At 39.1% G+C, this 13,237-nt stretch overlaps 1 protein-coding gene across 1 annotated transcript in view; it reads left to right on the top strand.

The window, feature by feature from the left end:
• Positions 1 to 13,237, top strand: part of LOC101854936 — a gene marked incomplete at both ends in the record, with an annotated part of 275,129 nt that overhangs the window by 10,187 nt on the left and 251,705 nt on the right. Inside the window, 6 exon segments of the mRNA XM_013080473.1 lie at positions 60 to 114; positions 1,237 to 1,352; positions 2,387 to 2,445; positions 4,073 to 4,266; positions 7,950 to 8,060; positions 11,028 to 11,042. Coding sequence (XP_012935927.1) covers positions 60 to 114; positions 1,237 to 1,352; positions 2,387 to 2,445; positions 4,073 to 4,266; positions 7,950 to 8,060; positions 11,028 to 11,042 — 550 coding nt within the window.

A 13,237-nucleotide genomic window follows, 5' to 3' on the forward strand; every position in this document is an offset into this window, starting at 1 on the left:
GGGGGAGAGAAATGAGTTGTCATGAATTCATAATTTGGTGTTGGTTTTTTTTACCACAGGAACCTCTTCCTTTCCATTTTGAGCCACCATTCCGCCCGAGAGTTCAAGCTGTGGGTAAGTCTTTTTCCAATTCACCCCCTTGCCCTTCTTACGATCGCTCAGTCATGATTCTTTTCGGAAAGAAGCTGGAAAGGGGGTGGGAGTGAGAACAGATCAACGTTGACTTGTCAATATGACCTTGTTCTGTTCAACTGTTGAATATTTTCCTTGCTTCCAAGCATCGGGATCTCAGGCAGAGACTACTTTATTTGTCATGGAGAGTTTGTTAAACTTATTTTACTTGAAACACAACAAAGCAACAGGGCACTCTTGTGCTTGATGTCATTAGTGTGAGCCAGTTTCACAGTTGTGATAAGGCAGTACGGGATGAAAACATTGTTCTCCATTAGGCCTCTGCGTAGTGGATGCCGCATTATTTTATCCTAGACTGTGCACTGTGACATACTTCCGGTCTACTATAGAGCGCACCATTGAACCAAAGATGTAGTAGAGAATCTTTGATTGAACTCTATTTGGAACCAAATGTGGGGTAACGGCGGGGGGAAAGGTTGCCGGTGCCATCGACTGTAGCGGAACTGGCGTTTTACCCTTCATTTAGCGCAGCGAAATTTTTTGTACATATAGAGAAAAGCGTGCGGCCATAAGTGGCCGGCGATCTAGGATAATATAATAGTATTAATAGCCTACAAGTCTCTGGTGTGACCTCGTCATAACCCCACGCTATAAAGTCACCTCAATCACGGACACATTCTGGGGGTACTGGTACTGTTAGTTGGTCCACAAATGTTCCTGGGTGTTATTTTTGTTGATTATTTCACGTATTTCGTTGACCGAGTAGATATAGCTGATGATAATAATATTGTGTGTGCGGCTAGATTATATTTCTCTGGAAAGGCAGGTGGTTGGAGGGCGCCACGGGTAGGTCTTGCTTTTAAACTTTTCATCTTGTGTTTTTGTCTCTGTGTGCACTGTGCAGTGCATGCAACGGTTCTCTACTATTTTTGGTGCATGTGTGTCTCCCCCCCTCCCCCTTATCTAAATGCACAGTTAGGCCTACTGTGTCAATGCGCTTCTCTTTACTCTAACTCAAAATTCTACTCCAACTCCTGCTTTTGTAATCTGTAGGCCTAAAGGTCATTATTTTAACATGAAGTTTAAGTCTTATTTCTGTTCCAGAATACAAAAAGCGTGTGGTGAGACTGGTGGTCAACCTCAAGGCACCGCCGGCAGAAGCCGGGAATAGCACCATGCCCCTCCCATGGGGAGAGATCGCACAAAGGATGGGGCTGATAGTAAGTCCTTTAGGGGGCTGCCCAGTTTGTCACAGGTCCAGTTTGTCACAATTTCATTTAAGTGTTTGAGTATGAATAGCAGTTATAATTACAGCACTTTAACACTGTAGTTATAACTTCAGTTTTTTATTCTCCCCCTTCAAATTGGTGGTGTAGAGATAGTCCCTCTAAAATGTCAACTCAGCGTGTATTGTTCAATATTTCTAACCTTTTTGTATGCAAATCAAAGCAAATTTAAATCACTCTGTAAAATTTCAACAATTTCTTTCATTAAAAACAATTGAAAAATAAAATTGCTCAATTCATACAATCAAACAATCATTCATTTACTCTTTTTGAGAGCGTCAGTGATAACTTCCATCATGCAGGGCACAATCAAGGCCTGTGACAAACTGGGCCTGTGACCAACTGGGCCTGTGACCAACTGGGTCTGTGACAAACTGGGTCTGTGACAAACTGGCATGCTTCCGTCCTTTAAACATACAAATCCTGGATTTGGATTACTGATTTTTTTAGAATGTTATAAGTAGAATTGGTTTGGTTTTGGATAAGACAGAAGAGGGTAGCCTATTGACAGTCAGTATATTAGTGCTTGTTGAGCTCTTGTAGAGTTGTTGCTTGCACTGGCTGCCCCCCAGGATGTTGAGAATGTTTCAGAATGTTATAGGTTCTGCCGTGGTGATGATAAGATGTCTAGCACATAGGATCTACAGTACTTCAGTTAAGTTATGTGACACATGGATGCAATTTATTAGTATTATTATTGTTAAATGCTATGCTTAATGGAAGCAAAAGCTCTCTTTTTCCACTTTTGCTGAAAAATTTTGTGTTAGTCTTGAGGCCTGATGAAGGGTTATTTCTTTTTTTAAACTTCATGTAAATCTTAAAAACAGATTCAAAAGACAGATATACAAACAATTACTTCAATTAGCGAGAAGGTTTTATTTTTGGGGTCCAATTTGATAATGTTTTAGTAGGCCTATAGTATGTCCTTTCCATACAGTTAACAGATTGATGTCATAATTGTGTTTCAGGCCACAGAGAAATTTCAACAACTTCCTGGATTTCTAATGGCAGAGTTTTTCTATATGGGGTATGTTGTACCTGATAAATGCTAAGCAGACAGCAAGAATAAATAATTTATTAAAGTTTAAATTTATCATCTTTTTGGTCTCATGAATAGCCCTCTAAATGCATTCACCCCTGCCTTCAGTTGTCTTCTATTTCCAATCAAATCCAAGGAGTGTTGGCTAGTTCATTTCTTATGTTCCTATTTCTTCTCACCAAGTATTTCTTGACGTGTTTAAGTGAAGACTTCTTTGACCTTGGTCCAGTCATGTGCCCCCACTTCCATGTCCTCTCCATTTATATCGACAAAAGGTTGAGATCTGTTCCTCAGCTGCAGCTGAAACTTTTTTTCTTCTGTCCTTCTAAGAGGCCCTCTTGGAACTTCATTCTCTTGCTTCCTGTTTTGATTCCATGCTTTTTGAGACAAGGTTTAAGTTTTGTTAGCAACAGATGATGGTCCGATCCAACATCTGTCTGTCTCTGTACTATATCTTCCAAAGAACATCTGAACCAACAAGAGATACAAAAATGATCAATCTGGTTCTCAGTCACTCCATCTGGTAAAAACCAGATAATCTTGTGGATCCTCTCGTGGGCAAAAACTAAACTTCAATTAACAAAACTATTAAAAGCATGGATATTTGCAAATGGCTCACCATTCTCATTCACCTATTGTCCTGACCATGCTACCCTACAATGCCCTTATAATCCATGTTGTCATGACCAATCTTGGCATTGGCACCTCTCCCATTATGATGTTGACATCTTTCCTTGGTAGTTTGTAAGTGGACACCCCCCCCCCCCCGTCCCCCTGGAGAAGATTGTAAAAGACATCTTGTTTTTATCTGAAGAACTTTTCGTTGGGGTGTAGATCTGAATTATATTTATGGTGATGCTCTTGCTCTTTGTGGTGAATGAAGCCATAATGATTTTCTCCCCATGTGGTTCTCATCCTCTAGGTAATTTCAGTGCATTCGTTAAAATTCCAACTCCTTCCGCATGACGCTTGTAATCTTCCTTCCCAGCTGAACTGTTTCTTCCTAGACTGTATACAGTGGGTTTCACTGACTCTTAGTATGTGAAGCCTATCTTCATCTCTTGTAACACTTGAGCGCTTTGTCTGCTGTACTTCATTGGTCCTGCCAGTACAAAAGCTCCTCTGTCTCCTAAGAATGAAAAAATTTGACACCTTTTCTTGTATTTCTGTAACTTTTGTAGCTTTTATAGGATCGGATAGTTGGCTTTCTGTCAAATGGCACTTTTCAGGAGACCAGTAATACATTTCTAGTCGACTCTTACAACAAGCACTATCTATCTTTGCTCCACCGTGGTTAAACTATGGGGTGTCACCCTCCCTCCCACCCCACCTGCAGGGGAAATGTAACCAATTAATATAGTGATGAGAATATCTGAATTTGATATAAGCAAGCCTGTTTATGTTTGACTAAGCCTGTTAGAATTAAATCCTGGAATTATATTTCGTTTTAAAGACTCCAAAGCTTCATTATTTTGTCTTTTAATCTTAAAGCTATATCCCATTTGGTTTTAATTATTTAAATAGTCTGCAAATGCTGTCTAAATGCTGATTTCATTTAAACCCTTCAATTGTGTTTTGATAAAATGTTAAATAAGAGAATTTTGACTGTTCGCAGGGAAAATACTTTCGACAAGAACTCTTTCCTTGAGTTCCACTCAGTTGTGGTTTTCACCATAGATGTTGACATGGGCATCCTAAACTCTCTAGGCAGAATCATGGTGACATCACACGCCCAATGGGGTGGCAGTTTTGAAGAGTATCCCTTCATAGGACCAATGAAGGTCCTTGTGGATATTGATGATGGTGAAGGTATTTTTCTCCAAATTTCTTTACTTGTAGGAGTTTGGTGCAAGAGGTCAAGGGGCGAAAAAGGAATTGACCTGAAACCTTCTTTTCCTTGGCTCTAATTTAAACTAATTGAGAAAATGTATTCTGGTCACTCGGCATAGCTTGAAGACTCACTAGGCACAACTTTGTTGTTCATAAAGATATATCTCAGTTCTTTTTTTTCTTTATCTAAAATGTGAAAAGGCAGGCAACATAGTGCTTTTTATGAAATACGTGAGGTATTGTGGTGAAATCAGGTGCTCGTCAAAATAATGAAATCTGATAAATCGGCACTTTTCGGCCAGTTTGGAAATTTGCAGATTTTTATGGAAGACGTTGATTAACCTCTTTGCTGCTGCGCTCTTACAATTTACGGGCCTGAACCATGTAGCGCTGTGCATATGGCCCGTAGAATTTACGGGACTGTGACAGAGGTTGTTTTGATACCAATTATAAGGGAAGTTACTGCTAAAATCTTGTAACTATTATTGAGGTACCTTCCCTTTATGTTTTCCACAATTTTCCCCCCATTTGAAAGTGAAAGATTCAGATCTTAGCTCAAAGAGAAGATTACATCTAGAATCTAGATCAAACACATCTACCGCACAAAAATGATTTATTGGCAGTAAAAACTGATGGGCTTACATCTAGGCTTCCTCAGTCCCAGGCCATCCAGCCCACATGACTGGCCTCAGCATTGGAGGCCTACTACGTTCCCGGAGGGTCAATGCGAAAAGCGGCGATAGACTAGTGCGTTGGTGCGGGTGATGGAGCATTATCGCACTGTATTCACTAGACTGGCCTACAACGAACTTTACTTAAATGCTATTCATTTTTGTTGTTGCAGCTTTTTTTGTGAGATATTATCGGCTCTTATAACAAAAGAAGATCTCTCCAGTGACAGAGTGTATCAATTCGTAAACATGAAAATGAATTACGTTTGCCTTTTACCACAAAAAAAAAAGACCGTGGCACACTAGTGGGATAACTTTTGTTCTTCACTTGCAACATTGTTCTCATTCTACATGTTTCAACAAATATGAAAGAAAATTAATTTGACACACACACACACACACACACCACACACACACACACACAATATATATATATATATATATATATATATTATATATATATATATATATATATATATATATATATTATACTAAGCATGTAACTGAACACAATCCCCTTACTTCTGAAAAAAAAGTTACTTTGCTATTTTTTTTCTTCGCCTGTCCTTCATTTGCTCCGCAAATCTTTTCATGAAGATATCTGCCAGCCGCATCAGCTTACGATAACAATCAAGATGGAATATCGCTGGAAAGTCCCACAAAATCACCACTAATCAGTTTCTGCACAGTTTTTGGGTGGTTTCCATTTAAAAAAAACAACCCTACTCAACAAGTGGTAGTAGTATTGTAGGCCAACAATGTCTCTCTGGAAGGTTACACACGAAGTACAAAATTTCATCAAGGCTAATCTGACTCTAGCATGTGACAACATCTGTAGTGCGATAGTGAAGCCAGGATGCCTGATGTGCTTCAGTTTGTGAAGCTTCAAATGAAACCTCTTTCACGTGGTCATGGGTATGGTGAACAAAAGTCAAATACATGGAAAATGCAAAAACAGGGCCATCTCAAGTTCTGCTGAGCAAGACAGATGTTACTCTTTGCAACATTGCCTATGGCTGTCAGCGTCATATCCATTGTTTGATAAAATGAATTGAACTTGAAGACATCTCTTTCTTTAAATATATCATCAATATCAGCAGCTCTAGAAGAAGCTGAACTTGTAGTTGCTCTCTTTTTTGGAGCTGGTCTGCCACAACATGATGGTGGTACTTCTGGAAATTTTGTTGGAGACTCTGAGGGCACTATAAATCTTCCAGCCGGTGTCAAAGGTACATCAGGTTTGAAGTGCAGAGCACTCCCATATTATAATCCGTGACATCTTCTATGATTAATTTATTTGGAACACTTTTGATCCACTGTGCTTTTTTTCAGAATCTTTTGGAAATCTATGTTATTGTTATTTTGCATCTTCCTTTTGGCTGGCAAAACCACTTCTACTGCCCCATCCCCTACACTTTCTTCCCATGTTCAAATGTTGCTCACACGGTTCATTGCGCTGAAACTGAGACGTCAGCTGAAAACTTTTTCACAGTAACTTCAGCAGATTCTAGTAACAATAACATTCACGATGAACGAAAACTAGAATCTGGGCTGAACACTAAGACACATAATATAAGCACAAATTTAATCCTTAAAATTGAGTGTAGTGAAAATACATCTAAAAGAAAAAAACGTGTGCATCCAAGAGGACTGAATGAAACAATGAAGAGGCTAGGAGATTAGACAGACTAGACGGCTACACACTACACACATTACTATTACACTATCGGCACGCAGAAACGTAATGCAAAAATGGTCCATCACCTGTATACGTATTAGTATTAGAACATCTGCCTATCACCGCTTTTCGCATTTAATCGTCGTTTTTTGCATTTAATGGCCGCTTTTCACATTGCCTCGATAAGATAAGGACTGGTCTTGAGGTGAGCTTATCAAGATAAGGTCGTCCACCCCGGCCCTCAATGCTGGAGCCAGTCGTGCGGGCTGGATGGCCTAAGACTGAGGAAGCCTAGGCTTACATGTATACATATGGAATTTACAAGCGTTGTATAAGGTAGGAAAAGCCTCTTGTCACTTCCTCTGTACCTGCAGACACTCACACAACATGATAGACCTTTTTTGGTCTCAGTTTATCATTACTCGAATGAGTGTTGCTGTATGTTGTTTGGTGGTGTTGTTTTTGGCATCATGTTACTAACTCCAACTTTTCTCCATCTATCTCTCAATGAAATCCCCCTAAAATTATATAAATAGAAAAGTAGTTCAATGCAGAATGTATGCTGAAATTCACGAGGAAATATTAAAATAAATAAAAAAGTTATGGGAGGTAGAGTGGGGTCACCCCTGAGCAGCCTTGGCTCATGGGATTTCCCCTCCAGCCCAGGGGCCTATTTACCTGCGGCATTGAAGGGGTTAAAGGCACAAAATATGTATATTTTGCAGTTTCCAAGGACTGTTAATGGAAGTCACCAAACTTTGGCGGCCATTTTCTAGCTAATTTTATCTTTCAATCGCAAATATCTTGGCTTCTATTGAAAATAAATTGATATTTTTTCATTGAAAGCAAGGCAAATGAACAACCTTTAAGATGGTACCTATAAATAACTCCCTATGCCCCAAAATTGACCAGCGCCTGATTCCACTGCATCGTGACACATATTTGTTCATGTTTTTAGACTATAATGTGTGTCACGACTCGGTGGAATCAGGCGCTCGTCAATTTTGGGCATATGGAGTTATTGATATCATCTTAAAACAATTGATGATTCAGAATACATGATTTAAATTAGTGTTGTCTAATCTTTGTAGAAGGTTGCTCTTAAGGTCCAAGTAGCAAAGTGTCAGTGTATTTTGCTTTACGCAAATTATGGAAAACTTGAAATTTAAAATGGTGTTGTTGAAAAATGTTTAAGAGAATGTCCAACTATAAGTCCTTAATTTGTTATTCCCCTTGAATATTTTCACTTTAAAAACTGTTCTGACTTGAGAGCATTGTAAAGAAAAAGCTATAACATTCCTATTTCCCTACAGAAGTGGACTGGTGTTCTGTGTTAACCGCTCTTGGTAAGCAACGGTGTAATGACAGTGCCATGAACTGTACACAGGACAATGTTTTTGACAAGTGTGGAGAAGATACTGTCTGTAAGTATTCTTTTTTTAAGTCAGTTAAAACACTTACGTCTAAAAGTTGTGTACATGTAGTGGTCTTGGAAAACCCGACATACTGTCAATATTTTGCTTTTTAAGTGGATGGTGTTATGTGACAGCATTTTTTATTTCCTGCATTCCACAGTGTACCAGAGCTCAATAAGACTAGATAATTTATTTCAATGAGAAGATATAATTTAACTAATTTTGTTCCTGCATCGATGGTGTAGCGGTTAGGCATTCCTCTGTCATACATAGGAGACTTGAGCTGGATTCTTCAGTGAGGAGGATATTTATCACATACCTCGGTCTTTCTGCTGACACATGTTGCAAGGCCTGCCTCTTTTAAAGATCTAAATTATCCTCAGTAAAGAAAGAAAGCTATTTTCATAGGTCACATATGTTGAAGTATACTGTATCTCATGATATCTTCAATAGCATATTCTGTCAAACTCTCTCAGACCTCCTCACCTTGTATGTGATTCGTGTCATGTTGTGGGAAAAGACTTAGTGCTAGAAGAATAATGAGAGAGTTTGTAAGTAACAAAATATTTGAAATGAAATTTCCCATTGTTCACATTACTAGAACAATTAGGTTGCTCTGAGGTTTTGGCTGTATGTTTTATCTTTTTCTGAACTTTGCAGAATATATTCCCCCCCCAAATAAAAACAACAAAATCCCCCCCAAAAAACAGGGTCATGATCGATAGCTGTGTTGGAAAATTGTGAAGAAAAGACTAAGCCTACTTCTAGTGTTGAAAAAATTAGAAAAATTATTTTATAAACATTCTCAGCTGATAATATCATTAAAAAAGCGAATGAATAGAAAAAAAGGAGTCTTTCTCCTGTAAAAATATTTGAAAATGAATATCTAAATAAAAATGTTGACATATATTAATGTAACATGTATGTTTGTATGTGTGTTTGGCCTGTGTATATGTGTGAATGCATTTGAAAACGTCAAGAGAAAAAGGGCATTGGTCACAGAAAAAAATACTGATCTCTACCACTTTTCTTTTATGTGCTCCAAAGAAATACCACTGTTTGTTCACAGTACAACTATTAGAAATATGCCACTATAGCTTGTTCACTTTCATCTGTCTGCTTAAAAATATTTTAGCATATTCATTAATTTATCTATGCCTTCAAAACTTGTGCAATACACTTCTCCTGGACAGGGACCAAACAAAAATATTTTCTGAAAAATCTTGATCCAGTAATAACATTTTTTCTCTATTTGGGCCCTGTATTAACAGTTTGCAGTCACATTTCCAGCAGTACAAAGTACTCCATCTGGTCACCCAGCCATAGGAGAGTGACTGCAATGGACTTCTCGGGCCTGGCGCTGAAGTAGTCATCATACAATAAAACCTTAGGTGTAACCACAAAATTGTACGAAATTTGGATGATTGAACGATGGTTTGGAGACTCGGTCGAGAAATCAAGCGCTGCTTGATATTTTCCGTTCGATCACGGTCACACTTGAGGGAGACGCGGTGTGACGTAGATTCACTTTGAAATTTGCTGCCGCGCAGAACTAAACTCGGGACTCAAAATTTGTAAAATAATTATCATTGGTAAAAACTGATTTCATATTCGGAATCAGCGTCTCAAAATAAGCAAATTTGCTCACGTAGAACCTGATTTGGTGCGTTATTATATATATTTTAGCAATTTTATTATTTTGTTGATCGTCAAGGGTGAAGCTGTGCATTGACGTCACTCGGTGCGTTGCACATATCTGCAGTCAAGTCAAAGCTTCCGGTTGTACACACAACACAGTAGGCCTACAGTATGGCCACCCTTTTCTAAAGACACTGTTCTGCTATATCAAAATGTACAGGAGAAAGGGGATGGGGGTGGTTCTGTGATCTAGAGGTAGTGTTCGCCTTTCATTCATTAGGTCCAGAGCTCAAAACCTTCACATAAAGAGCAGGCAAATCGCTGTCGGTGCAAAGAGACATGGTGGCTTTATACTTTATGACGAGGAATCTCCTCAATCAATAGAAAACTGGACGATAGATTGGAACATGTAAACAGACAACACAGTTTGATAAAACGGACAGTTCTCTCATACGACGAATCTGATACTCTTTATCGTTGCGTGTAACCGGGGCTTTGCGTTTGCCTAGCTTACAAATTGCTAATTCTGAGACAGCAACTCCCTGCCTCCACATTTCAGTGTAAGCTTGAAGATTATATTCTACAGCCATCTAGATTTCTCCTCGTGAGTCTCAAAAAGTACCCACCTTTTCTCTTGAATCATGTTTCTTAGGCATATATGTTGTGGGATGTTGAGGAAAATATGTCAACTTTTTAATGTTTTACATGTATGTTAAACCCCTTAATATTTTTTACTTTCTTTAGGCTAACATGAAAGAAAACGTGTCGGAACCCCAGAACCTTTATGAACAGGCTTTTAGATTCTGTAGCCCATCCACATTATTTAGACTCGCATCCAAATATCTGAAAAGGTTGAAAAGAGCGATTTCATTTTACCTATATTTAACCATGGTCAGAAGAAAGTGAACAAGCTATAATATGAGACTACAATTGTTTTAAAAAGAATTAAAACCGTATAAGTTGAACATGTTAACGATAGATCAAAATAATCAAAGGCAAAAGCTCAAAACTGTGACTCATGTCATTTTCCCTTGTACTTTTCACTTGTGTGTTTGCGTGTGTGTGTGTGTGTGTGTGTGTGTGTGTGTGTGTGTGTGTGTGTGTGTGTGTGCGTGTGCGTGCGTGCGTGCGTGCTTGCATGTGTAGGGGCGTGCGTGCGTGCATGTGTGTGAGGGTGTTTGTGTGTTTGTGTGTGTGTCAGTGTAAATGTGTCAATGTGTGTGTATGCAAAGGTGTGGAGGTTTTTTTTTTTTTTCTCTGCTAGTCTAAACATGAACAAATCAGAAGTTTCACTTTTGTTTTATACATCTATTTCTTTTTCCTACCTTTCTTTCGCAGCTTGGAAGACAACATGTGAGTACTTCATGATTGTGTCCTGTTGTCATACAATGCCATGAAACATATTTTGTTTTTCCAGAACAACACGGACATAATAAGGGGGAAGGCGTTTTGTTCTAGTCGCACCTGAAATTGAGTTTGTTCCTGATCTTCTTTAATGATGTAACGAACGTGCTGAAATCAGAAAAGACTCTTTATGCCGATGATCTTGCTCTCTGGCAGACACATCACAGCACGATAGTAGGAGCAGGGAAATTAAATGAAGACCTCAAGAGGCTCCATAATTACTGTCAGAAATGGAAACTTAAAATAAACTGCACGAAAACAGTATACACCATCTTCACGAAGAGCCATAAAGCAGCCAAAGAAAATCTCAAACTAAAGATAGGAAATGAAAGTCTCCCCAAAGAAGAACATCCAACTTACCTAGGAGTCAAACTTGACCATAAGCTAACCATGAAAAGCCAAGTGGAGAACATAAGGAACAAGGCAAAAAAAAGACTCCAACTTTTAAAGAAACTCGCAAGCAGTTCATGGGGGTCAGACAAACAAACTTTGAGAGCTCTAGACCTGGGTTATGTCCGATCTTCCCTGGAATACAGCAATAGCCTACTCACTATGTGCAGTACAACTACTTGCAACACCCTTGACAAGGTCCAAAACAATGCCCTTCGTTTTATAAATGGCGGCATGAGATCCACACCTACCGCCGCGTGCGGAATCCTTGCAAATGTTGAACCCCTGGGAATACACAGAGATAAAGCAGTTTTGGAGCTACATGAAAGAACTAAAAGAATGTGCCCCAACCACCCAAACAGGAAATTAGTAGAAACATGGAAACCAAAGAAACGAATTCAACAAAAGTCAATCATGCATCACATCACAGAATTAATGGAGAGCCACCATCTACCACAAAATAGAAAAGAAACCAAAAGAGTCAACCAAAACATCCCTCCCCACCTTTCTTTAAAAAAGCCAATCATTACAACATCTCTCAAAGACAAGAGCACAAAATCTTCAGACCCAGTGACGCTGATGCTTGCATCACATCAAACAATCTACAGCTATTCAGATGACTGGATACACGTCTATACGGACGGCTCAGCATTCAAAGGCACAACCAAAGCTGGATATGGAATACTAATACAGTACCCAGATGGAAGTTCCAATGAGATCTCTGCAGCCTGTGGAGAGAAATGCAGCAACTACGATGCAGAAATGATGGCAATTGAAACAGCACTGTACCATCTCCGCACAGTTTTTAATACTCATCCTGGAAAAGCACAGAGTATTGTGATTTTCTCTGACTCACTATCAGTATTACAAGCCATAGAAAATGACCGTCACCTAAACCAAGATTTGACCCATATACTGTTTGGATCCCATCATCTGATAACATTCTGTGGCATCAACCTAGTAATGCAGTGGGTCCTCTGACACTCAGACATACCTGGAAATGACAGAGCAGACACACTCGCCAAACGAGGATCTAGACAGGAACAACCCAACATTCCAACTTCATACAACACTGCAAAACAAATCATCAAAAGCAACAACAAACAAGATTGGATGAACAGATGGGCCCTGGGAAAGACAGGCAGAGCAGTTTTCAAACATATGACCACAACAAAAAGGAATGACAATATCAACCGCCTTCAGAGAAAGAAACAGACCACGATCTTCCGCCTACGAACAGAACATATACAGCTCAACTTCCACTTGAACAGAATAAACCCGGAACTTCCCCCAATGTGTCCCTTGTGTGACTATGCATATGAGACTGTGGATCATCACCTGTTCCATTGTACAGCCCTAAATGACATCAGAGCTACCCTTCTCCCTCTGAGACCTAACATTGACAACACACTCTATGGAACATTACAGCAACTGCAGCAGACCTGCACTTATTACTACATGGCATTGGACAGAAGGGCGAGAGCCCAGCTGTTGCTGGATTGATAACAACAACAACAACAACACCTGAAATTGAGTAATGGTCTTCTGCTGTTTAGTTTGACAAATGTTCTTTTATATGACAGTGAGACTGTAATGAAGGCCATGATCTGGCGACTTTTTACATATTTGTCAAATTTGCTGAGCTATTTTGAAAATGTCAATGATGAGAGAAAATTTAATTGTAATGATGCCATGTGAATTAAGGGTAATATTAGTCCCCCTTTTCCCTCTTTTATGCCATCCAAGATAATTAA

Source organism: Aplysia californica, unplaced genomic scaffold (genome assembly GCF_000002075.1).
Source record: "Aplysia californica isolate F4 #8 unplaced genomic scaffold, AplCal3.0 scaffold00088, whole genome shotgun sequence".
NCBI lineage: Eukaryota > Metazoa > Mollusca > Gastropoda > Aplysiida > Aplysiidae > Aplysia > Aplysia californica.